The sequence below is a fragment of the Scardinius erythrophthalmus genome, assembly GCF_964197995.2.
Source record: "Scardinius erythrophthalmus genome assembly, chromosome: 2".
NCBI lineage: Eukaryota > Metazoa > Chordata > Actinopteri > Cypriniformes > Leuciscidae > Scardinius > Scardinius erythrophthalmus.
In genome coordinates this window covers 45,057,353-45,083,191 of record NC_138222.1, presented here as the reverse complement: position 1 = coordinate 45,083,191, position 25,839 = coordinate 45,057,353, and the positions used below count along the sequence as shown (strand labels likewise).

General features: G+C 37.6%; 1 protein-coding gene across 1 annotated transcript in view; it reads left to right on the top strand.

Moving 5' to 3' along the window:
- The window catches only part of ccdc102a (coiled-coil domain containing 102A), a 75,961-nt gene extending 52,015 nt beyond the window's left edge, over nucleotides 1–23,946 (top strand). The window contains exons 7-9 of the mRNA XM_081359053.1: nucleotides 14,260–14,430; nucleotides 14,977–15,080; nucleotides 22,656–23,946. Coding sequence (XP_081215179.1) covers nucleotides 14,260–14,430; nucleotides 14,977–15,080; nucleotides 22,656–22,797 — 417 coding nt within the window. The 3' untranslated portion in view covers nucleotides 22,798–23,946. The remainder of the gene's footprint in view (nucleotides 1–14,259; nucleotides 14,431–14,976; nucleotides 15,081–22,655) is intronic.
- Nucleotides 23,947–25,839: the final 1,893 nt, after the last annotated feature.

Sequence of the window (25,839 nt, the reverse complement as noted above, 5' to 3'; positions counted from 1 at the left end):
GATTTAAAGAGAGCGGGGAAGAGGGAAAGATGAATATGAGCAGAGTGAGTTGTTTTAGAGGCCAGAGGTATGCTAAAGGGAAAGGAACTGAGTGAAAGGGGCTAAGAGTGAGCGTAGCATGTCAATTAATCCAGTATCAAGGGAATAGGGATATTGTGCCAGGAAATGGACATGTAATCCCTGCATGCGAGGCTCAATGTGTTGGCTTATTTGTTAAATGCACAACATATGGCCATCTGAGAATGGTGTTGCGCATGCGTGTGTGTGTGTGTGTGTGTGTGTGTGTATGTGTCCACATGCTGTTGCACATTCCCACACGAGTGATGTCCTGATAGTGGCCGGCGGCCTGCAGTCTGGGAGAGAAACACAGAGAGATTGATGAGCTTGCTCAGGAGCTGTTGAAGCAAATGGATCGATGAGGACAGGAGCGGAGAAACAGGCCACGGCGCACTGAGGACGATGCACCATCACTGACAAAAAGAACAAAGTGTGATTGATACTGAAATCATATTCCGCTCCAGCCGCTTTCTCACTTTCTCCCACGTTTCCTTCGACTCTCACCCGTAGATTGATGCATACTGTCATATTTGCTGTTAAACCCAGTATGTGCAGAATATTGGGAATGGGACTCAGTGGCTACTTCCTGTGTGTGTGATTTTTCTGGTGTTTGCCATCCCTACAAGAGATGACATATTGATTTGATCACTCATTAGTAGCGTCTTTGTACTCAAGGCAGGGTTCCCAGAGTCATGGAAAACTAGGAAATGTCAGACAATTTAATTGAGATTTGTAGGAGTGGGAAAGTTATGCAAGTTAATGAAAATTTCTTTAGTGAATATATTTATATAGTGTGTTTGTGTGCGACTTGACTTTTACATATAAATGCATTTATCAAAGAATCCTGAAAAAAAGTATCAGGGTTCCCACAAAAATATTAAGCATCGATGTTTTTAACACTGATGATAATAATACATGTTTCTTGAGCACCAAATCAGCATATTAGAATGATTTCTGAAGGATCATGTGACACTGAAGACTGGAGTAATGATGCTGAAAATTTACTGGAATCACAGGAATAAATGACATTTTAAAATTATAAATGAAAATAGGAAAAATAAATTTATAGTAATAATATTTTGAAATATTACTGTTTTTACTGAGTCTTTAATCAAATAAATGCAGCCTTGGTGAACATAAGAGACTTCTTATATATATATATAAAACCCTTTAGCCCTGTCATTCATCTCACAAGAGATTTCCTATTAGCATGCAAATGATTTTTTTTTTCTTCTTAAGAAGGAAATGTAAAAATGTAAAGTTTAATTGAATATCCCTGCTCTAAGGCCTGAATCACGGCCCTTTGTAACATGCTGTCTGGTGCCCATCTGGCAGGCTACACGCTGATTCGAAAGGGATTCATCAGGTTGGCCGAGGCTCAGTCAGAACTCAGTCTGACTGAGACAGCGGTGCGTGTGCAAACACACAGCTGCAGGTCGGCACATCACACACACACACACACACACACACACACACACACACACACACACACACACACACACACACACACACACACACACACACACACACACACACACACATCAAAAAGGCTCCAGGTGAATCGTGCAGGTGGAGATTCTGCTATTGGTTCTGCTGTTGTATCTCTTGTTTGTGTGCATTTGTTTTGATCAGGGACTGGTTTTGTTTGGGACCGTGACCTCTTACAAACTTCAAAGCATGTTTGTGTGGGGCTAATACATGATGACGCTTGTGTTTCAACAAACACGAATAAAATGATTAGGCCTCCATCCAGATGGAGGAACATTGGCAAAACAGGCTGCACAGGGTTTTTTATTTTTTTCCTATTCCTAAAGGGTTTGTTGAGTCTAGAGTAGACAAGCTTTGAACTGGAGTTAAAGTCTGTCTCTTTGCTCTTGGATCAAAGAGAAGTTTGTCTTTCTGGAGGTCAGTTTAATACCATACTTTTTCAGTTTCTCTCACTCATTTTTTTTTGTTCATTTCTCTCTCTACTGATCATTCACATTTCTAGTCACATGTTTTACCAAACATATTGCAATATGTTATCAAATGTAGTATGTTATAAAATAGTAATAACGTCAACAGTAAAGTCATATTCCATATAGTTGGGAGTATAACATTTCGAGGTATTAGAAAAATTTAGATTTTTGAGAAATAGAATTTTTATTAAAAAGTTCAGTACAGAAAGTTATATAATTTTTGTAATTTTTAAAAATATTTAGGCACAGTTAACATTTACATATATATTTTAATGATTTAATTTACGTTTTTATATTCTGATTTGTAAGGCCCTTTGACCTGCACTATATGCATAAGTATATAAATCTTTTTTATAATAGTACTTTTTTTAACTGTAGAATAACACAAATAGAAGTATAGAAATTGTCTCGTGAAATAAATAATTGGTTACATTGTAAACTGTTTAAATCAATTGAAAAGTTTTATACAGTAATACATATTATTATAATTATAATCTATAATTATATTATAATTGACAGTATATAATATGTTTACATTGTCTACTAAATTTATTTCAAGCAGTTAAGCATAATAATTTAAGTCTAAAGAATTTGAGGATCATGGAAAACAAGTGTCCTGTCTCGAATTTTCTCCATATACAGATGTGTTCTTCACGTTCTGTTCAACAGCCTGCCTCTCCTTAAACTCCTTCAACATCTGGCCAGCCTCTTGCTCCTCCACACAGGTGTTTATGCCTCCTGCTCTGATGGTGTAGAGAGCGAGTTCATTCACAAATCACAATGATTAATGAGCCTATATTGGCCGCTCATCTGCTGTTGTTGCTCCTACTTTCTGATGGAAATGCGGTAAACAGTATCGACGGCCAATGTGGGAGCCCATGTGCTCTGATTTGCATCTATGGTTTTGGAAGCAGCAAATGAATCAGAGTGTGTGTGTGTGTGTGTGTGTGTGTGTGTGTGTGTGTGTGTGTGTGTGTGTGTGTGTGTGTGTGTGTGTGTGTGTGTGTGTGTGTGTGTGTGTGTGTGTGTGTGTGTGTGTGTGTGTGTGTGTGTGTGTGTGTGTGTGTGTGTGTGTGTATAAATGAGCTTCTCTAGTGTGCTACATCTGGAGTAAGCCAGTGTGAAATGAATTGTCTTGCCTTTCAGTTTCTGGGCTGCTTCTCCAGAGGTTTTCCATTTCGGCCTGCTGTGTTTTTCTCATAGGGGTCGCCCTTAACTTATTGAGGTGTCTCATGCACATTTTTCTCTCCCCCTTTTTTATTTTTCATCCATCACCATTTGCCAGCTCTCATTCATCTAACTTTGTCCTTAGAAATGTTTATGATTATTCCATTTTTATGCAATGCAAGAGGTTAAATGTGAAGTGTGTTATTTGTGCACCAGTAGCTACAAAAAAAGGATTTGGAAAATCACTTTTTCCAAACAAGTTTCCCAGCCCAAACTCATGCACTTTGTTGAGTCCGAAATTTACGTCAGACCGCTCAACCAAACAGAAAAAAGTTTTGATAGCACAGCAGAACAAAATACTTTAAATTGCATTTATCAGGAGAATATTAGATATTTACAATGAAAATCTACACACACCTTGGTGGTTTACATTAATAAACCGAAGTCTGTATTATTTTAGTATTATTTATATACTATTATGGTATTTTTACCATAAATATTTTTAATGAGCTTTTATTTTTAAATGTTCAGTTTTTATTTTTATTTCAATTCATTTTAATTTACTTCTACTTAGCTTTATTTTTATTTCAGTTTGTTATTGTAGTTCTTCAACAAACTTTTATTACAATTTTATTTCAGCAACATTTCAAATTTCAAATATTTCAGCTTAATTAGTTAATGAAAAAAAAAAAAAATAAATAATAATATATATATATATATATATATATATATAATTATTATTATTTTTTTTTTTATAATAACAACACTGATCAGGGATAGTTCACGCAAAAATTACAATTTCAGATGTCTTCTGCAGAAGAAAGAAAGTCATACAGGTTTAAACAACATATAAGAGTAAGTAAATGATGACCGATTTTTAACTTTTGGTTGAACTATCCCTCTAATGCTGTTGTCAGTGTGCTGTGTTAGTAGAGTTCCTATGCGTTGGGAGCATGACACTGTGTCCACACATTAGTCACTTCTCCCATGATCCCACGCCAGTCAGCAGAGCCCTATAAGGCCAGGTCTGAGTTTAAATGAACCCATTTGCACCTACTGCTATGGCTTATTTATGAGCCACTGAGGCCAATGTCCCAGTTAGCCAGCACTGACAACATGCCATTACTGCTGATCTACAGCCCACTGTCTAACCCAAATGGGACAAACGACAAGGTGTACGTATCTATGTGTGGAATGTGCTGTTGAAAATGGTTGGAATGCATTAAAAAAAATGATCCAAGGATCTGACCTCAAGGGAAATCTTCTTCCAGATTTGCATATTTGAAGATTCAGAACATTTTAAATTAAGATGTATAAGCCTAGACATTGACATGTAAGGGTTGAGCAGCTCTGATACCGATGTCTGGGTTCTTTCTTTTTTTTTTATCGAGAGCGCTCTCGGTCAGCAAAAAAAGCCTTCTCTCAGGGCCGACAGGAGGGAAAAGTGGGGGAGGTGAAATGAAGGTTAAACAGAAGTCCTTCTGCAAAAAAGAAGTGAGAGAGAATGATGAGGATGACGATATGAGGATAATGTGCTGAAAAAGAGTGCAGTGTTCATCTCACTTACAATAGAGAGATTGTGAAAGGGGGGAAGAAATGGACGGCTGGACAATACAATCACAGAGGACAATGGATCCGCACTGTGAAATTGCATGGAGGTAATGAAGGTGAGACAGAGAGGATGAATGGAAGAGGTGACAGGAGAGTGAGAGAGACAGAAGGGAAGCAAAGGAAAAAGTAATTGGAACTTCAGGATTGAATAAGGAAAGTGAGAGGGGCTAGAGCAGGTGAAATAGTCTGGCTTTAATCTGATCTCGGGGCTAATGGTCATGTGATGTTTCAAGGGGCGCTATGTAGTCCGAATGAGGCCTTTCTTGCTTACCTCATGAACCCCTAAAACAGTGTACAAACACTACCAGCACAGTTCTCCAGCACAAGCCCAGGGTCATGGTGATTTTTGTGTGTGTGTGTGTGTGTGTGTGTGTGTGTGTCTATCTTGTGGCATTTCAATGAAGCTTTGTTTAACTGTGCTTAAATGGTATTCTAAATTCATGACTTTAGTTGAATCTGATAAGCAAAAGGGTGAAATGCCACATCTATACTATTCTGTGAGCAGGGTCCAGAATAAAACCCATGAGCTTGTCATTGCTAGTACCATGCCCTTATGTTTGAGCTACAGCAATGCTGCAGGAATATGTTTTCCCTATGGCATCAACATTTTTTTAAATAATATATTTAATAAATATATACATTTAAATAAAAAAAGTCATGATTATTGAATAATTTTTTTATTTCATTATTTAAATTTGAATTACTTATTTCTTTGCATAATTGTGACGAACAGCACGGTTCATTGTGTTACTGGTTGTATTATTTAGCACTTCCTGAGTTTACTTTACTTAGAAAGTGTTCATTTTGGACCCTGTCTAGGAGGATGCATGTTAAAACCACCAAGGTGAACTCAAATTTAGATTCAGGCTGTGTAGATTTGCCCACAAAGCACCATTCATTTGAAAGGCACAGCAAATTCTATTTGTAGACGGCACCTCTATTTTCCTGGCCAGTTGGACTGCATGTTCCTCGGTCTCAGGTCAGGGCCACTAAGAGCCACAGATACTGTTTGATCATAGCTCCTGGCCCACTGTTTTTGCCCACTATAAAACTGGAGTGAGTGAATCATCCTTTCAGTCTGTCAAGAAAAATAGTGTTAGGAAGGCACATACTGGCAGAGAAACCATTATGGCTCTAGCAGCTCCTACATCGCCCCCATTTTCCCATCGACTGAGGCGTCCCTCCCCCAGACTGTGCTCTCACTTAGCTGTCTTATTAGACTTGATCTAATCCTCAGCTGTAATGATAGCTGTAAGGCAAGGTCAGGGGTTTGTGCTGGATTCCAGCTGCACTTGAAGTTAAAGAAACATGTAACAGAGGTGTAGTGTTTATGTTCATTACAAGATGCTTTCTTATGTAAAGCAACCAAATGGAGGCATTTCCCTGGAGCAGCACTTGAGGACACAATAGTAATAGGGAATCTTCAGATCATGGATCACCAGTCTGTGGATTTTAATTCACAACCTTATTTTACCTGTCCAGATCTTTCTTAAATCTATGGGTAACACTTTTCAATGAGGTTCCATTTGTTAACTAACATTAACTAACAATGAGCAATACATTTTTTGCAGTATTTATTAATCCTTGTTAAAGATAGTTGATAAAAAAGACATTGTTCTAGTTTATAATTTATATAATTATATGTTTATAATTATTATTTGTTTGTTTCAATAAAAATTATATATTGTATTTTATATTAACATTAATTTTATGTATATTTTCACCATCCCTCTCAGGCCATTTATATGCTTTATGAATTTTAAAATAAACAACTTGGCATTTTCATTGTTTTTCAGGCTGGTGAATGTTAATGAACGTTCTAGAGTAAATTAGCAGGCAATTGACCCTTTTAACTGCAGACTGCATGACTACATATTACATATAAGAATACATATTGAGCTTTATAATTTCTTCTGAGCATTACATAATCTCTGCCATCATGGCTGGGTTGTATAACTAGATATGTGGGTGTGAGGCATCTTTATGTCAATATACTATATGCAAACCAGGAGTGGAGTTTGCTTTTTTTTTCTTATGTTGGCTCTTGGCTGCGAGTGAGAAAGCCCGGGTTAGCTGTAAGCTCCAGAAATTATATAAAACCTACTGTATGTCATAGAGCTGCAAAGAAGAATTAAGTGCAAAGTGGACCGAAATAGTTTGACTGATTTATTTAGCTAAAATTCACTAATATTATATATTCCAAACTAAAGCTTTTTCTGCTTTTATAGCTGGCTTTGCATGGGCGGAAGCCATTGGAGCCACTCGATGCACACCATTTGATGAGCACGTCAAAAAGCTCTCGTCTCTCTGCTCTCGATGAAAGGCAAAATGAAAAGGAAATAGAATATTCTAAGACTGCATTTGTGTATTTCAGATCTTTTAGAGTGGAAGTGAGAGACAGAAAGAGGTGATTGTGTCTTGCGTGGCAAGGTGTGTTCTGAGTGCAGTGTGCCACATGTTTAAGCACATTTCAGGATCTTAAACATTTAACAGCTTTCCCCATGCGGCTGCACAATCTCACCCTGCTTTCATTTACTCTGTGCGTATGTGTCTGTTTGCATTCATCTTTATATTATTATACTAAGTCATTTTTTTTTTGTCTTCACATTCTCATGTTGTATTCCCATGTGTGTAGAACCGCATGTGTAAATCTGTGTGTGTTGATCAGGTGTCTGTTCCCGTATCCCAGGTTTCCATTTCCTTCTGCTGCAGTAAATTTCTGTAGCATCATAGATCATTCATCATGACGTGGCATGTTTTATTCATCCAGCCCTCTTTTTTCCTTCCACTTTCTTTCAGTTTCAAAACACTCACCAAAGATGGCTAGGTCCAAATTACCCAGATGAAAAATTTAACTTTTAAGTGGAGAAGGCTGTTAAATCACAGGCTCCCTTTTTAATGTGATGTCATTTGTAATTTTACCTTCCTCCCACTTAACATGTATTTTTCATCTTCTCAGATGGTTTCTGCCTTATGCCTCTCATGCTAATCTCTATCTTTTCTTTGAAGTTTTCATCTTTCACATACAATATTTCACTGTTTTGCATGACCTCAGGAGCTTCTTTTTTTTAACCTATCTGTCATTTCACGAAACATGTTGTAAGCTAGATGAGTGACATTGATGATTTTATTTCTTTCAGGATGTAGGACTTTGATATCTGATGGAATGGACTGTTTTTTGCTTATGTTACGTAAGACATGTAAAAACATTTTCACATGGGAAATGAATATCAATGCTTACTCAGGGTGGCAGGTTTGCTTTCTGGTCAATTCTAGTTTACACATCACCATATTTCAAAACAGCCTCTTGCAAAACCTCACAAAATACATTGTGACTAGTTCACAAAACAATCTGCAAACAAACTGTTAAGATCTGACTGACATGATCAGGGACAATATGTAGTGCTGCATGTGCTACCCCACAGACAACGTTTGGTTCATCACAACAGTTATTGAACTCTATATTATTAGTTATAGTTAGTTAGTTAGTTATTAGTTATTAGTTAGTTATATATTAACAGAACAGAACCCAGAACAGACTCCCTAAGAGGAAATTAAAAAGTTATAATTATTAAGAATGGTAAAATAATTGATCTAAAATAAAGGTAACTAAAAAATGTGTGTGAAAAAAAAAAAAAAAAAAAAAAAAAAAAATATATATATATATATATATATATATTATATTCAGGTGCTCACAGGGGGATCCAGGTTCTAATGTGACCCGCGGTCATTTCCTGAATATCCTATCTCTCTCCAGTCACTCTTCACTGTCCTTTCTGAATAAAAGTATAAAGGTAAAAGGTTAAAAAATATAGTCAAAAAAATAATTCACACAGTATTTAAACATCTCCATCAAATGTCAAATGTCGGGCATATGAGCATGTCTCTTTTCATGAGCTGAACTCAAAGATCTAAGACTTTTTCTATGTACACAAAAGGCCTATTTCTCTCAAATATTCACAAATCTGTCTAAATCTGTATTAGTGAGCACTTCTCCTTTTCCGAGATAATCCATCCACCTCACAGGTGTGGCATATCATGATGCTGATTAGACAGCATGATTATTGCACAGGTGTGCCTTAGGCTGGCCACAATAAAAGGCCATTCTAAAATGTGCAGTTTTACTGTGTTGGGGGGTCTTGGAGGATTGTTGATTGTGGCCTGTGGAATGTTGGTCCACTCCTCTTCAATGGCTGTGCGAAGTTGCTGGATATTGGCAGGACCTGGAACACGCTGTCGTATACGCCGATCCAGAGCATCCCAAACATGCTCAATGGGTGACATGTCCGGTGAGTATGCTGGCCATGCAAGAACTGGGATGTTTTCAGCTTCCAGGAATTGTGTATAGATCCTTGCAACATGGGGCCGTGCATTATCATGCTGGAACATGAGGTGATGGTCGTGGATGAATGGCACAACAATGGGCCTTAGGATCTCGTCACGGTATCTCTGTGCATTCAAAATGCCATCAATAAAATGCACCTGTGTTCGTTGTCCATAACATACACCTGCCCATACCATAACCCCACCACCACCATGGGCCACTCGATCCACAACGTTGACATCAGCAAAATGCTCACCCACACGACGCCATACATGCTGTCTGCCTTCTGCCCTGTACCGTGAAAACCGGGATTCATCCGTGAAGAAAACACCTCTCCAAAGTGCCAGACGCCATCCAAAAGTGAGCATTTGTCCACTCAAGTCGGTAACGACGACGAACTGCAGTCAGGTCGAGACCCCGATGAGGACGACAGGCATGCGGACGAGCTTCCCTGAGACGGTCTCTGACAGTTTGTGCAGAAATTCTTTGGTTATGCAAACCAATTGTTGCAGCAGCTGTCCGGGTGGCTGGTCTCAGACGATCCTGGAGGTGAAGATGCTGGATGTGGAGGTCCTGGGCTGGTGTGGTTACACGTGGTCTGTGGTTGTGAGGCCAGTTGAATGTACTGCCAAATTCTCTGAAACGCCTTTTGAGACGGCTTATGGTAGCAAAATTAACATTCAATTGATGGGCAACAGCTCTGGTGGACATTCCTGCAGTCAGCATGAATGAATGTGTTTGGGATGCTCTGGATCGGCGTATACGACCGTGTTCCAGGTGTTCCAGGTCCTGCCAGAACTCGATGATGGTATGATCTCTGGTAAGATAACGATGATGGTAAGATATATAATATGGATATAGGTTATTACATTTTAAATATACATTATATATTTTTATTTTGAGCATAGTGTATATGGTGTAGTTATTGTATAAAGTGTTCTATTTGTCTTCTGTTTGTTGTTTTTATCCAATAAAGTATGCTGTCATTTTGTGTCATTATGGTTGTACTGTGTGAATTATTTTTTGAATATATTTATATTTTACTTTTATTCAGAAAGGTCAGTGAAGAGTGACTGAAGAGAGATATGGTGTTATTGGGAAAGACCACGGGTCCCCTGTGGGCACTTGGACCTGAATAAGATGCGCAATGTTTACTATGTCTTGTCCAAAGAGGTGGTTTTTGCACAAAAAACACACATGGATTTAGCTAGTTTTGCAGCAAAAGACAATCAAATTTGTCAAATACCAATGAATTGACTAAAGTGACATTTAAAAAAAAAATGGCATTTCAATAACGGACTAATAACCTTTACATTGCCATTAAAGTGTAATTACTGAACCTAAACATAATAAGCCTGATAAAAAAAATGCTCGTATGTATGTCACATCACATGATATAATCCCATTGACAGTTTTTAAATACATTTGATTTGTCAAAAACACCTTTGATCACACCAGACACACGCAAAACACCTCGGCAGGCCATAGTGAGCGATGTGCTCTACATACAAAGCAGTGTGATTTGCTCTGAGGTTAACTATGCTGTGGCTCTCTCAGTAAAAACACAAGTAGATCTTGTCCTCCTTTCCAGTGACCCAGAAATCAATAGAACACAGCGGCCTGGGATTCTTATTCTGCCAGGTGTGTGTGTGTGTGTGTGTGTGTGTGTGTGTGTTACTCTTCTGTCTCTTTTTAAGCTGTTACTATCTTATGCATCTTAGGTGTTTTTTATTTTTTAGATCTGCTCTTTCAAATCAGTGTGAAAAGAGTGAACCACTGATACTAAACACGTATGAATCTCCATATGTGTGCATACATGCTCCCGCTCTAAAACAAATAGACAGTTTGGCTGCTCATGTGATGGGGGAGGTACATTATGAATGAGATTTGTCTAGCTACTTGATTATCCTCTTAAATTATTCATGGATCTGGTGCTTCCCTTTGGCTTCCACCCCCCTCGATCACCCTAGACCTTCCCTCTCTTTGTTCTTCACTGTAATGGTCACACAGAGGTTTGTATGAGCTGTGTGTGTACAGAAATGAGAGAAGGTCGGAACCCTGAGTAGATCATCCTGGGTCGTGATACTCATAAGTACTTGACTTAACTGTTGATTTGAAGTGAGTGTGTAAGACTATATGTTGCCAATGTAATGGAAACATGTATAATGCAAACGTGCATTATGGAAGGACTTCAGACTTTTGTAGATAAATGAATTATTGAATATATTAGTGTTTTATTTTACTGTTATTTATACATGTATTTAGAAACACATGTCCTCAAACTTCTGGATATAAATGTTTAAGTTCCAGCACTGATTTAAATTCTCTTATACGTACATATGCATCAGGTAATATGTGCAATATCATTCAAAGGTTGAGGGTCGGTAAGATTTTAAGCCTCTCATGCTCACCAAGGCTGCCTTTACTTGATTAAAAAAAATGCAGTAATATTTTGAAATGTTATTACAATTTGATAATTTATTCCTCTGATGGCAAAGCTAAATGTGCAGCATCATTACTCCAGTCTTCAGTATCACATGAGCTGGTTTAGTGTTTTGAAAACAGTTGTGCTGCTTAATATATTTTTTTGTGTAAACCGTGATTGTTTTTTTTTTTATTTTTTTTTATTATTTTTTATAATTACAAATAGAAAGTATTTATTTGAAATGGAGATCTTTTGTAACATTATAAATGTCTTTACTGTCATTTGCATACAGTACTTGCTGTATTTAAAATATTTACATTTCTTTAAAGAATATCTTACTGACCACAACCTTTTGAAAGGTAGTGTAAATGTAAAAAACAGAGTTAAAAATCATTGTATTCTTGCTCTCAGAATGAGAATGAAAAAATGCCTGAATGGAGAATTGGGCTTCAGTGTTAAAGTTGAAATGTAAAGAGATTGTTTGGTTGTGTGTTTTAATAAAAAAATAAAAAAAACAAAAAAAAAAACATTTATATATATATATACATATCCATAGATTAGGAGGGGTTTCTATCATCCCGAGTGTTTTTTTCGACTGTTCCACATGCACTCTTTATTTACATTAGTTTGTTTTGTCTTCATTTTTCTTCGTTGTTTAATATATGGGCTGTGGTATAGCGCATACCAGAAACTGTCTCTCTTCAGAGGTCTGGTCTTGTCTAACATTAAGATCGACTTGGACAAATACCCGGATACAGAATACATTGTCAGTGTTAGTTTGTCTTGTCTGATTTAAATACTTGAGGCTGTGGTTTCTGGATCCTAATCAGGGCACAGCTTCTTGTGGTGGGTTTGAGTGGTTTTCAAGATGGTATGTAAAGAGATTCTTCCAAGGCTTTCATAATATAAAAAGTATAGTTGAACACTTCTGCATTGCTGTTTTATTTACACTGTTCCCAAAAATGGTATAAAAAATGAGGCAGAGCAAAAGTATTCAATTGTAATAGAAAATAGATCCAACACACTGTTCCTTTGAGCCATGATGGGCTACATTTTACAACTTTGTATAATACAAACGACGTATTACTGTGTTAAACTTTTTTACTCTACTGCTCTATAGTCTGCAATAATCTCCAATGGGAGCAGAATAATAATAATAAGAGAAGAAAACAAACGCTATAGGGGGCAATGCACCTTCTGCTGGCAACATGATGTTCTTTGTTGGTCGTGTTTTATTTGTTGATTAGATATGACTTGGGCTCCCCATCACAATCCCTTGTGTTGTTATGGGAACTGAAGCACAGTGTCCTTTTTATTAATGCCTAGGAAGGTAATCAACTTTATTTTCATTACTGATAAGTTAATAGCTATGTGACCAGTTCAAAAAGGATATCCACTTGATGGCCTTGTGAAAATGTTTACTTTAAAGGGGTGGTTGATTATGATTTCACTTTTTAACTTTAGTTAGTGTGTAATGTTGCTGTTTGAGCATAAACAACATCTGCAAATTTACGACGCTCAAAGTTCAAACTAGCAAAGGTAGATATTTTCTTTTACAGAAATCACTTTTTAAGGACTAAAACAAACGGCTGGTAGGGACTATACAAGCTTCCTCTCGGGTTAGTGACACTACTAACCCTAAAATTGACATAAACTCTGCCCCTGGAAACACGCAACAAGAGGAAGAGTTGTTGTAGTAGAGCACATTTGTGAGTCTGCTCAAGCTATCGCATTCGTCTTTTCACATTTATTGCAATACAGTATACGTAACACAAATGCAATAGCATGTCACTCTGTAGGCATCTTACAACAGTTCCCACACGAGCGATTTTTATAGATTATCATGACAGAATATGCTAATCAATGACTTGAAGATAGTTAACTCCACATCAGCTACATAAATTAATCAACTAACCATTCAGAAACGTCCTGTTGCATTCTACATGTTGTCACTTCTTCTTGAGTCTCTCCATCTTTGTCCGACTCCGGTTTGAACATAAAAGGCAGAACAGTTTCTGACATTTTAGTGTGTGTCTGCAAGCTGCTAATGACGCGAGCTGTTGTAGCTCCGCCCTCTGTGCCGGGAGCAGCAGCTCATTTGCATTTAAAGGGACACGCACAAAACAAAGCGTTTTTTTCTCACCCTCAAAAAGGGACAATTTTAACATGCTATAAAAATGATCTATGGGGACATCAGAGACTTATTTTGCATCTTGTAAAAAGGGGCATTATACCACCCCTTTAAACTAGGCATATTGAAAATGAGCTCAGAATGTTTTGTTTTATTTCACTGCATAATGTTAACAGCACTGGTGTAGTAACCATTATAGAACATTTTTAGAGTTTTTACAGATAATACCTCACAAGCGGGCAATAATCATTATATTTATGAGCTTTGTTTTGCTTGGCTGCAGTGCAAAGAGAAAAACTCTTGCAGGCCAAACAGCTTCTGCAAACCTGTGAATGTACCATCAGTAGAGTATAATAGAGTATAATCCCAATATAGCTAGATCCCTGATTAATATTAATGAGCCAGGTTTATAAGGTATATAATACCCCCTTAACACACACAAACACACATTTTTATATTGATTCTGTGTCAAATTATATGAAACAGTTACTGTCACTAAGCAGTATACAGGTGGGTGATTATGATGATGGAGTTCTCAGCTGTCTTGTATCTAGAACATGGTGTCAATGCATCTGCTCTCTTGCAGGAGTTGGCAGATTTGCGGCACGTCCACTCCAAGGTTAAAAAACAGTACCAGGAGAAGATGGCTGAGCTAGCACATGCTAACCGGCGTGTGGAACAGCATGAGACAGAAGTTAAGAAACTCAGACTGAGGGTGGAGGAGCTGAAGAAAGAGCTGGGCCAGGCTGAAGATGAGGTCAACCAAAGCACTTGCTCAAAATTAAATTTATAATTATTTGGGGTGTATTCTGTGGGTTATGTTATGTTATGTTATGTTATGTTATGTTATGTTATGTTATGTTATGTTATGTTATGTTATGTTATGTTATGTTATGTTATGTTATGTTTAAACTTTACAACAAATTGATTCGGCTGTTACTTTACAAAATTATACAGAGATAAATTAATCTTTGCTAGGACAACAAACAATTATAACATAAATTTATTAGATGTTTAATTTTCAACCCATTCTTCCTATCTCTCCTGACTGTCTCAAGTCATTTTCACAGTTTTGATCAGCAGTTAGATAGCATTGCATTAGTGATATATTTAAATCAGCAGAATTCTCAGCAACAATTTTTAGTAAATCACAGAAAACCAAATCTTTACGTTTGCTATGATCAATGAATGTATGCTATGTTGACAACACGTAAATATATATATATATATATATATATATATATATATATATATATATATATATATATATATATATAAACTATGTATTATGCAATTGTTTCAGTTGGATGAGGCTCATAATCAGACCAGAAAGCTACAGAGATCCCTGGATGAGCAGGTGGAGCAGTCAGAGAACCTACAAGTTCAGCTGGAGCACCTACAATCCAGGTAACCACATAAATATATGCACACGCACTGACTCTGAAGTATCTCTGTACCAGGTCAACTGTGTGATCCGTTTGAGAATATTTTGTTCAGTTCAGATCTCTTTTGATCAGTAATGAATACAGGATAAGCTTCTGTTACACAACATCATGAATAAGATGGCAGGTTTATAGGGTAAACTGTCAACGATTCCCTCAGCCCGTTCTCTCTTTAAGTCTCTCTCTCATTATTCTGCCTGCATTCAGGCTTGCACCTACCCGCAGCCAATCCCAGGCTGCCTGGCTGTGGGTTACCGTAGTAACAGGGAGACTTGAAGCAGTGTTGTGGGCTCGGGCCCCCCGCAGCTGGAGAGAACAGTGACAGGCATGTCGGCATGGTGGTGTTTGTAGAGACTGATGAAAAGCTTCTAATGATTAAGACATTCTCAAAGCATAATTCCTCCAAGTCACACCTGTGTTGATACATATGAATAAATTATGAGATTGTCATGAAAACAAAAGTAATTTTACTAAAAAATGCAGCCTTGCAGATTGGGTTCTTCACATTGGATTTGCACACGGCTAACTTTCCTTTGTGGGTATAGGAAGAGATGTCAGTTGGATTTAGTCTAGACTGTTGAGGCATTGTGATTTAAAGGCGATCTTTTCATTTCATGAAAAAAATGTAAGGAGCGTATGGAGTGGTTGTTACTGATTTGTGTCGTCGCATACTGATCCATTTCAACAGAGCTCCCCCCCATGTCTCAGTAGCTGCGTTTCCATTACCTTTTAAATTGCACAAATTGAAATTGCGAATTGAAAATATGCCCAATGGAAGCACATCAATTTTGCAAAAACTCGCGAGGTGGTTTTTCAGGCCATTCGAAAAAGGAATATTTTACAAAACTGCAATGGAAACACTTTTTACAGGTCACCTGGCGTAAGTAAAAGTCAATCATTCTTTAAAGATGACACGTTATGTTTGGACAGAAGACGAGACAAGAGTTCTTTATTAAACTCATAAAAGATAAAAGTATTACGAGAATACTGGATTCTAAACAACAAAGAAATGCCACAATTTATCAAGACCTTGAAGCAGATAGGAGGGAGAAACACCTCATCCAGCTGCTGCCAAGTATAAGGGACTTTCCTTGGAAAGGATAGTAGGATAAATATACCCTACGTCTCCTTCGATTAAAAATAATGGCTGTGATACGTAAACATCCGTTGCCATTATTTTTGGAATGACTTATCGCGAGAGGTAAAGTATATTTTTATGCATAACTTCGGTTAAAGCTCCAGTATGTGACTTTGGTATTTGACCACAAGAGGGCGCAGTTTCCAACAATAACAAAGGCGAAGCTTGATGACGCTATGAAGGAGGTGACGATGGGAGATGTGGTTTATAATGCGTTTTCACCATCTAGCGATGTATCTAAATGGAATTAATGAATCATGATCACGGATGAGGTAATTTATTCGTTTTTGTATTACCTGTATGTCTTATCGTATTATTTTATGTCATCATAATTAATGAACTGCAAGGGACGTGAAATGTTATGCTATATTAGGCTATCCCGTTACAACATACAGCTATTTGTCAAATGATTTGTTTGGTTAATGTTGTGCAGTTTTACGTTTTTTATGGTTAATGCCGTGTTGTTTAACGTGTTCAAACCAATATCTAAAAGTAAATTTGAACGAACATTTGCAAGTAATGACTAAATATTTTTTTTAACATCATCTCCGATTGTAATTGTACTGCCATAATCTCGGTCACCACACGTGATAAAAAGCCTTACCAAAGTACAAAGAGCAATATAACTTTGTTTATAAGTGCTATTATTGACAGTTGCATGTCTTACCTGTCTCAATACACTCGCGAGAGAGTCTCTGACAAGTCCAGACGCGCAGCTCTCTCCATCTCGAAAACGCCTGCCGATATTTATCCGGGTTTTATTCCTCCGTTTGTCACACAGTCCGTGACTCCGCGTGTATCCGAATATGGACGCTTTTGTTTTGTTGGCACTTCAATACTCGCCAAAGAGTTCGTGATCCATAACAGCTATAACCATACAGTCTATGGCTATAACGCTTTAACCACCACTTCCGCATTTGACCATGCGATATTCCGGTGTGGTGGGTCATATTTTTTATTTTATTCCTTTTTTTATTCTTTGTCAGATGTCTTTATTGTTTATTGTGATAAGAAAAAAACCTCAATAAAGTTGTAAAAAAAAAAAAAAAAAAATCCGGTGTGGTGGAATATCCTATCACATGGTCGGAAAGAAGGATAGAGAGAGCGGACATTGCGTCACTGAGGCGCGACATTTCTTTTCCGGGACGGCCAGTTATTTAAAATCGGAATTTCTCTGAAATAAAAAATCTTTGGAGACTTTTGAGATATTGTAAGTACATAACTGGAGGAAATATATCACACTGTGCAAGTTATTTTTGGAAATTTTATTACAAAATCCCTACATATTGGAGCTTTAATGGATTCGCAATAGTTTTTTATCGACATTTAGAAAATATCGCAAAGGTTTTGTGCAAATCTGATATGGAAACCAGGCTAGTGATATTCTTGTCCCTCCTTTTGCCTGGGAAAATCCTAAGTTTGAGGTTTCATGCATGTCTACAGTTTGGAACGAATCCTGTCCCTTAATGGTTTCATTAAACACTTTTAAGTTAATGAAAGTTTTCATTGTACTTTCAAGGAAGATGCACTTTCATTGCTAAATGATTTAATAAAAAAGCATGTTTACATAGACTTAAATTTGAGGTGCCACATTTATTTATATATATATACACAAAACATATATTTGAGTTTGCTCAAAAACTAAACTAAAATGCTCTATTGGGAGAAAAGGTTGCTCACTAGGCTGTCAGCGAGTGCCAATCTTCAATATGAAAGAGTTGTTGAAGAAAGGATGCGAGAACATTCCGACCGTCCCTCTGAGAGGTGGGCCAGGGTTCAGCACTAGCGCAGCGATTGAGGAAGAGAGGAGCAGGCCATGGGGGATAGGGTGACAGATGGAGTTGAGCGCTTGTCCAAGTTGTCATGGAGACCGAGGATGGTCTAGAGGCTGATTTGGAGTAAGCGTTGTCAAGGTGACAGGAGAAGGCTGGAAATGACAGCATTAAGGAACTGATAGTGCTTCAGTCGCTGAGTTGACTTAGAGTTCATACCCATATCTAACGCCACAGGAAGTTCAGAGTCGCATCATTTCTCAGCTGCCTGTGACTCCGCCCACTTTATGTCCTGCAGCAAGAATACCGGCATAAACCACAATATCTGCTGTGGGCGCAGTGGACACGCAGAAAAGGATCAGATCTCATGATTGAGGTTGGCTCCTCTCGCCCGCTGTCCTGCTCTCAGCGGCCGTGTTTGTCTGTTAGTCTCGCAGCATGAGACAGCAGCTCTGCTCAGCCCACCGGCAGCAACATTTGGCACCCCCACCGTGCCTATTTGCTTCTTTCTTCATTGGAAAGCTGTGAACTCACTGTCTTTCATCTCTGTTTCACCCTTAGTGGCTTCTTGTTGTTCCGTCTACTCGTTGTTGTCCTGTCTGCTAAGGTCCTTGCTCTAATTCTCTCTTTTTATTCATGTCTCTCTGTCTCTTCCTCTCTCTTTCTCTCTACCTCGGCCTCTACAGAGAGTAGATGGTAAATGACTGTATGTGCTTCAGTCTATAATCATAAACTTTGTGTGTAAATCGATATATGAGGGCAGACAATGCTCCTAATCCCTGCAGGAAGCAGAGAAGCCTACCAGGTCTGCATTTACAATCAGGCGTGTCACATATGCCACATGCGTTGAACACTTTGTTGTGACTGTAACCCTCATGGTCTGTTTGTGGTTTAAAAAAACACAACACCTTTCAAATAGCTCAAACAACGTACAGCATTTAAAGGAAGAGTTCACTCAAAAATGCTAATTCTGTGGTCATTTATTAATTTTCGTTCCAAACCTGTATGACTTTCTTTCTTCTGCAGAGCACAAAAGAAGATATTTGGAAGAATATTAGTTGTCAAACAGTTTTGGTGATCATTGATTTACGTTGTGAATGGGATGAACGGGAAAAAAAAACACATTTATCAAATTATCTTCTATGTTCCACAGAAGAAAGTCAGTCATACAGGTTTGGAATGACATGAGGGTAAGTAAATGATGACTGAATTTAAATTTTTGGGTGAACTATCTCTTTAAAATTTAAGTGTGAGGTTGCTCTCTTATGGCTTTTCTTAAGACTGATATAAAAAATCATTGCAATAACCATTATCTGGTATGAATGCAATGAATTTCATACGCAAAGACATGGATATACTAACAGTATAGCAGTGCACTCCTGCCAGTAGTCTGATAGTAGACCCGATTGCTTGAAAGCTCTGAGGAATGTGCCAGATACGGTTCTGCGTGGAGGAATGAGCTGCACAAAGACGGAGACATGGTGATGGGGCTTTGTGTGAGATAGATCAGATCGAGAGAGCTGATGGTGTGGATCTATGCAGCTTTAATGTAGCTCGCCAGTTGCATTCTTATCTGAGTGTACAGACATTAAAAGGCAGGCACTTAAAGCACACCTCCACTGAGTGACAGGCAACTCATCAGCTTTGTGTGGCAGAGAGAAATAGAGAAAGGGAGTGAGTATCTCTGCGTTATGTATGGGGGAGTTGAAGAAGGGGATATATTAATAAATAAATCAAAGGATAATGAAAATGTCTGTGGTGTAGAATGGGATTATCATGCACGTGACATTGGTGTCGTGATTTCACGGTTGCTTTGTCTGACTGACATGTTCTTTATTGTACATGTCTCTGTGCCAGTACTGTTGGGGTAGAACAATTACATTGCTGCTTTCCTATTGGTCACATTGGTTTTCCATTGGTTTGGTAGTGCAGAAAGTCAATTCCACATCCTAAATGATGGTGTAATGTTTTACATCAAAACAGAACAGATAATATGCCTGAGGGCCTGAGTTTATTCTTTGCCTCAATGAACAATTTGAAGAATAAAAGGCTAGCAGAGTTGCTGATCAGATCTTAAATTGTAAATGAGTAGTTGGCATGAAATGTCAAGCAACGACAGCAGTCATATACAGTACTGTGCAAAAGTATTAGGCACGTTAGTATTTTCACACAAAAAAATGATTTCAAGCCAGTTATTTACAGTATATCTTTTGTTGTAGTGTGAAAGTAGGAAATATCAGTTTACATTACATTACAAGATTACATCGTTACATTGATGATAAGATGTTACTTGAGCATATTAAAATGATTAATGAAGGATCATGCTGTGTTACATTCAGTGGAATAAACTGCATTTTAAAATATATTATATTATATATATACACATATAGATAAATATATAACATTTATAAGATAAGAATCACACAGTCAGTAATTATTACACACAGTATTTTAGTCTCTGGTGATTTTGGTTTGAAGAACTATCTAGAACTGACAGAAAACTACAAGAAAAAATATCCTTTTTACATGTATTTAGATTTTAAATAATTGTGTCCATGTTATTTATCTGCCACCCAAATGTTAAAATGCTAAAATATTCATGATAAACCCTGAAGACATGAGTCACTGTGTGGGCTCAACAAGAATCAATTTTGTTTCACTATTTGTATGCGTCTCTGTATTTATGATCTCTAGTGAAAATTGTTGCCCTGTGAAGCTTTGGACTCAAAAAGCTTTTAGCCTCTGTGAGTGAGCCACTGTGGTCAAAATAGTGTAATGTGTAATTTAGCAATGTTTAGTGTTTCCTGACAGTAGGTCCCTCTTCTGTGGAGGATCCTGGGCCCTTATACACCCCTGAATACACCCAGAGAAGCTTTTCATCTGTTCAGTTATTCAAACACTAACAATATAGTGAGTCATCAGCTGTTCAAAGACAAGAGGGTTTTTTCTCTCTCCCTCCATTTCTTACATCAACCTCTTGTTCTTTTTCTGTATTATTTGTTGTTGTGATTGTTTTACCTCGTCTGTTTACCCCAGCAGCACTTTAATGGCCAGGAAATATTTCCTAACACTCCACAGGGCCAATATTTCCTTACTATTACATCAAAAACATACAAATACAGTGTCTGACAAGAATAGAGACACAAAACAGAGCGAAAAAGTCCAAAAGAAAAAGGATGGGCATTAAAAGAGTGTTGTCAGAAAGAACTGTCTGTGCTAATGACCACCTGTTTTGTGTATTCAGATATCATATAAATCCTCATCATAAAAAACTATGCTTTATTCCATTAATTTGCCCACTGGTGACTCATTCTGAGCTAATTTGCATTTTCCCATGTTTCTTTTCTGATGCAGTATTGGCTTCAGCTATTGCTGAACTGATGCATTTTATTTATCCATTAGCATGTATTATTATTGTTTGCCAGTAATAATGGAGATGAACAGTTACTATAATTCTTAGAGCTCCTTTTTCTTGTTTCTTGTTCTTATTTTAATTGACGTAATGAAGATAACAAGAATCCTCATGACTTAAAGTTACTTACAGTGGCTAAAGCTCCATTTAAAAGTGTATGAACAACTTAATATGAAATCAACAGTGACAAATGATGCTATACCTTTTCTCAGGTATATAATACAACTTTCTTGTTGTATTATTTTAATTTAATACTGTGAAGCTGCTTTGATACAATCTGTATTGTGAAAAGCGCTATACAAATATACTTGACTTGACTTGACTTGACTCAGACTTTCTACTGTCGTTTTGAAGAGTACATTACAAAATTATTGTTTATAATTTAAAAATTAAACTGAAATGTTTTACTTAAAATGTATGCTTGTACTTTATCTGTTTAAATGACACTTGATTATTTGTTCTCATCTAATGCAGTGATTTTACATTAAAGGAGAACTCCGGTCAATTTTAACATTGAGCTCATTTTTTTGTACATTTGGAGTGCTGTCAATACAGAGAACAACGACAAAAATCGGTGTTGCCTACACTGAGTTATTCTATTTTTAAAATTTGCACCCTGTTGACTTCAATAGGGCAAGTACTAAACCTGCTTTTAGCCTCTTAACATAGGTTTAGTTACCTATGATCACGCGCGTGAACTCGGCAATCGACTACTTTGGACTTCAACCGAAAAACAGGATGTAAACAGGTATTTGCGCTGGCTTAAATAACATCATTTTTATACATATCTTTTACATCTACTGCAGTCAGATTCACTCGTGTTCACTCAGAAGGAATCACTCACATTTTCTGTGCACTTGTAATGACACATCAAGGATGTTAAGAGGCTAAAAGCAGGTTTAGTACTTGCCCTATTGAAGTCAACAGGGTGCAAATTTTAAAAATAGAATAACTCTGTGTAGGCAACACCGATTTTTGTCGTTGTTCTCTGTATTGACAGCACTCCAAATGTACAAAAAAATGAGCTCAATGTTAAAATTGACCGGAGTTCTCCTTTAAGTGTGGCTTAAGTGCCCAAATATACTTTTTGATTCCACTGTGATTACGGATTTCTCATTCTTTTTTCTTTCCTCCTCTCGTTTGTCTTTATGTATTTACTTGATTTATATTATTATTATTATTTATTTTATTTAATTTTTTTTATATTTTTTGGGAAAGGCTAAGGCGCCAGCAGAATCCTGGCCTCTTTGGCAAGATGATTACATCAGCTTCAACGCGTTTTGGGCCTGAAGACGCAGACGGCCCCCATAGTGACCCTGATGAAGATGAGGAAGAAGAACTGCAGCTTCAGATCCCCTAAACTGTTCACTCCACACCTGGAAATGGACGAGAGACTCGTAGATCGTACCCAAGCATTTCACCTTCCCTTTCATCATTCCATCTCTCAGCTGAGTCCAGAAGAGGACACAGACTTCACAATCCTCAGCAGACAGATAAACACAGCGATTTTTCAGTAGCCTGTTTTTGACAGCTTATAAAGTGTGTGCCAGCCAGGGCTTTCATGTAAAAAAAAATCTGCTTGTGTCTCCACCAATATATTGCTGGTTACAGTCCTAGATGGCACATAGATGATTAATATAAGGATACAGGTTCAAACAGTAACCCTGGAAGGAAATTGACACAGCCTGGATCACATTGTCATCTCTTGTCTGACTTGGGATGACCTCTAAAAGCACCCATGCATCCATACAATACTTCTGCTCTTTTGCTTCATGTACTGTTTACATGCGTGTTCCCTTCCTCCTCTCTTCATTTATTTTCCATCACCTGCATTATAATTTTGTCTCGTCACCCATTCATTTCCACTGTTCCCTTTTGCTCTTCCCATTCATTTTGATTTCCCATTTAATCTTTTGTCGGCCCTCCCACACACCCCCGTCCCTTAACACCAGATGAACATGATGATTATGTTCCCTGTGTCTGGGGAACATTTCATTTCTGCTGTGTTGTTACTGATGAGGCAGGCAAGTGCTTTGTTTTTCAGAAGTAGTCTTGCTTTAATTGTCCCAAAGTTCTTCTTGGTGACCATATAAATGTGTTTCTGTCTTTGCAGTGGAGGAGTAGTCTTGTTTTATATAGGAAGTAGGGAGGGGGGACCGTGGGTAGTTTGTGAACGAGTCGGTTGGATTCTTATTAAATGTATTCAAGCATAATTGCTTTCCCCTTTTGTATTAAACCTTTGAAAGGGACATGAGGGAACATTTTAACAAATGTTCTGTTGATTTTAAACAGACTTTTAAGCAATATGATACTGTCTACATCTGCAATGGGGACCAAAACTGACTCATCTTCAGCTGGGACATTTGTACTGGTCATATTAAAGTATTTATCAGATGTTCGTTTTTTACCTAAGTTGCCTGTATTACAGTTTTTTTGTATTTGTTTGTGTTTGTATTTTACCTCTATAAATGTTAAGTGTATATACAGTAAATATTGACTGACAAAATCAACTCCTGCCCTATACATTTCTTTTCTCGTTTCGGAACCCGTTTCAATTGTGTATACATCACAATAATGAAGAAAAGACGATCAAAATTACTGTTGCATGCTGACTTGAACTAAAATCACTCTCTGACATCTTTATAATAACATCTCTTAAAACCTTTCTCGTATGCATGATTACATGTGCATTGTTCACATGATAATTATAATGCAAGTAATGTTATACTTTAATCATTCTTCTTTCAGACACGCTTCAGCAACCAAAGATGACCCAGGACGGATACCTCTTTCTTTACGCGTCTCTGTATTAATTGGCTTGTAATAGGTTGTATGGCAAGATCACAGCAATGGTTTATTTAATTTTTTTGTTCTTTCTGGAGAGCTTGATTATATAGCGAAGCAGACCCCGAAAGTAATTATTTTTACTTTGCAAAATACATTTACAGATAAAGTTGGAAGGTCGATGTGCTCGTGCATAACGTGCCAGAAACTAAAGTCCCTAGAGACCTATTATTTTGTGCGTTTAAATATGTTTAAACTGCATCAGGTTTTGTTCTGCTTCATTGGTTATTTTGGCTATTACTTTGGCTTTGAGGAACTTCCCAGTTTTTTATAATAGTGATGTGCAGAGACAGTGCAGCTTTAGTGTTTTAGCTTCCATTGGACACTAAAGCTGCTCTGTCTGTTAATATAGTTTTATTATCCCCTATTTTGGCCATGTTTCTAAAATCTTCACTCAAGCTCATCTCTGGTATCTCGCTGTCTCCTCCACCCATGTACGTCAGATGCTGACAGAGTCTTTCTGTGTCAGTGAAGGAGAAGAGACGAGGTGTTAACTTTTTTGCTACATAATGTAGTGTGTCCTCAGTTCTACCTGCACTTATGGTTAATGTAGCAATTCATAATCTGAAGCAGGCAAAAACTAAAATAACACCCTTACTTGTTCCCGGCCCCTCTAACGACCTCCAATTATCCACATCTCAAACTTGTCGAGGAATCTGAGTGCTTCTGTAAAAGCGAAATCCAATATTGACATCTGGAGACCTCAAGTATGACGGCTCAAAAGTGTGCATGCACCGAGTGCAGTATGGTAATATCCATATGGAGATTAACAAGGTTTCCCCACCGAGTGTCTAGAACACACTTTGCCACACTGACACCTATTATAGATTGTCAGCAGGCAGTGGAGGGAACCGTAGCGATTGTAATAAGATACAGCATGTAGTACTTTCCCTGTGTAGCTCTGCTTTTCTCCATGTATTATCTGGTCATGCTGCGTACAGTATATATTTACTGCAATTAAAAAAAGAGATCTTCAGTGGAATACTGCTTCTACAGATGTGATAAATACGGACACTAGATATTTACATGGCTTTTCTGAAGAAACCGAGTAGTGCTTGAAATACTGCCACAGGTGTTTTGGGTGGTTGCTAGGGTTTTGCTATGTGGTTGCTGTGGTATTCTGAGTGATAGTTATTATAGATAGTGATTAAATGCTAGGTGGTTCCTTTTTGTTGCAAGTCCCACACCAGGTGTCTGATATTCTTGTCTCAAGAATACAACTGGAACCTACAATGCAAGTCTGGGAACTTTGGCCTGTTTCATTGCAAGTCTGAAAAGTCATAATAATACACCTCTCCTCGGCAGCTGTATGACTTTTTGAAAAAAGTATCAGTGTTTTTTAGGGTTTTTTTGCAGAAAGTTGTACAGTTACTTTCGGTCTGATGTCATACAAAGGCTACCCACTAAAAATCTAGCAAAAGGGTATCTGCGTGCAAATAAGAACAATTCATCCTGAGGAGAAAGTTAATGGTAAGTTAAGCTTCTAACAATACAAGCCATAACTCTAAAAGTACAATATGTTCTGAATCAGGAATAAACCACTTCTTCACCTATTTTA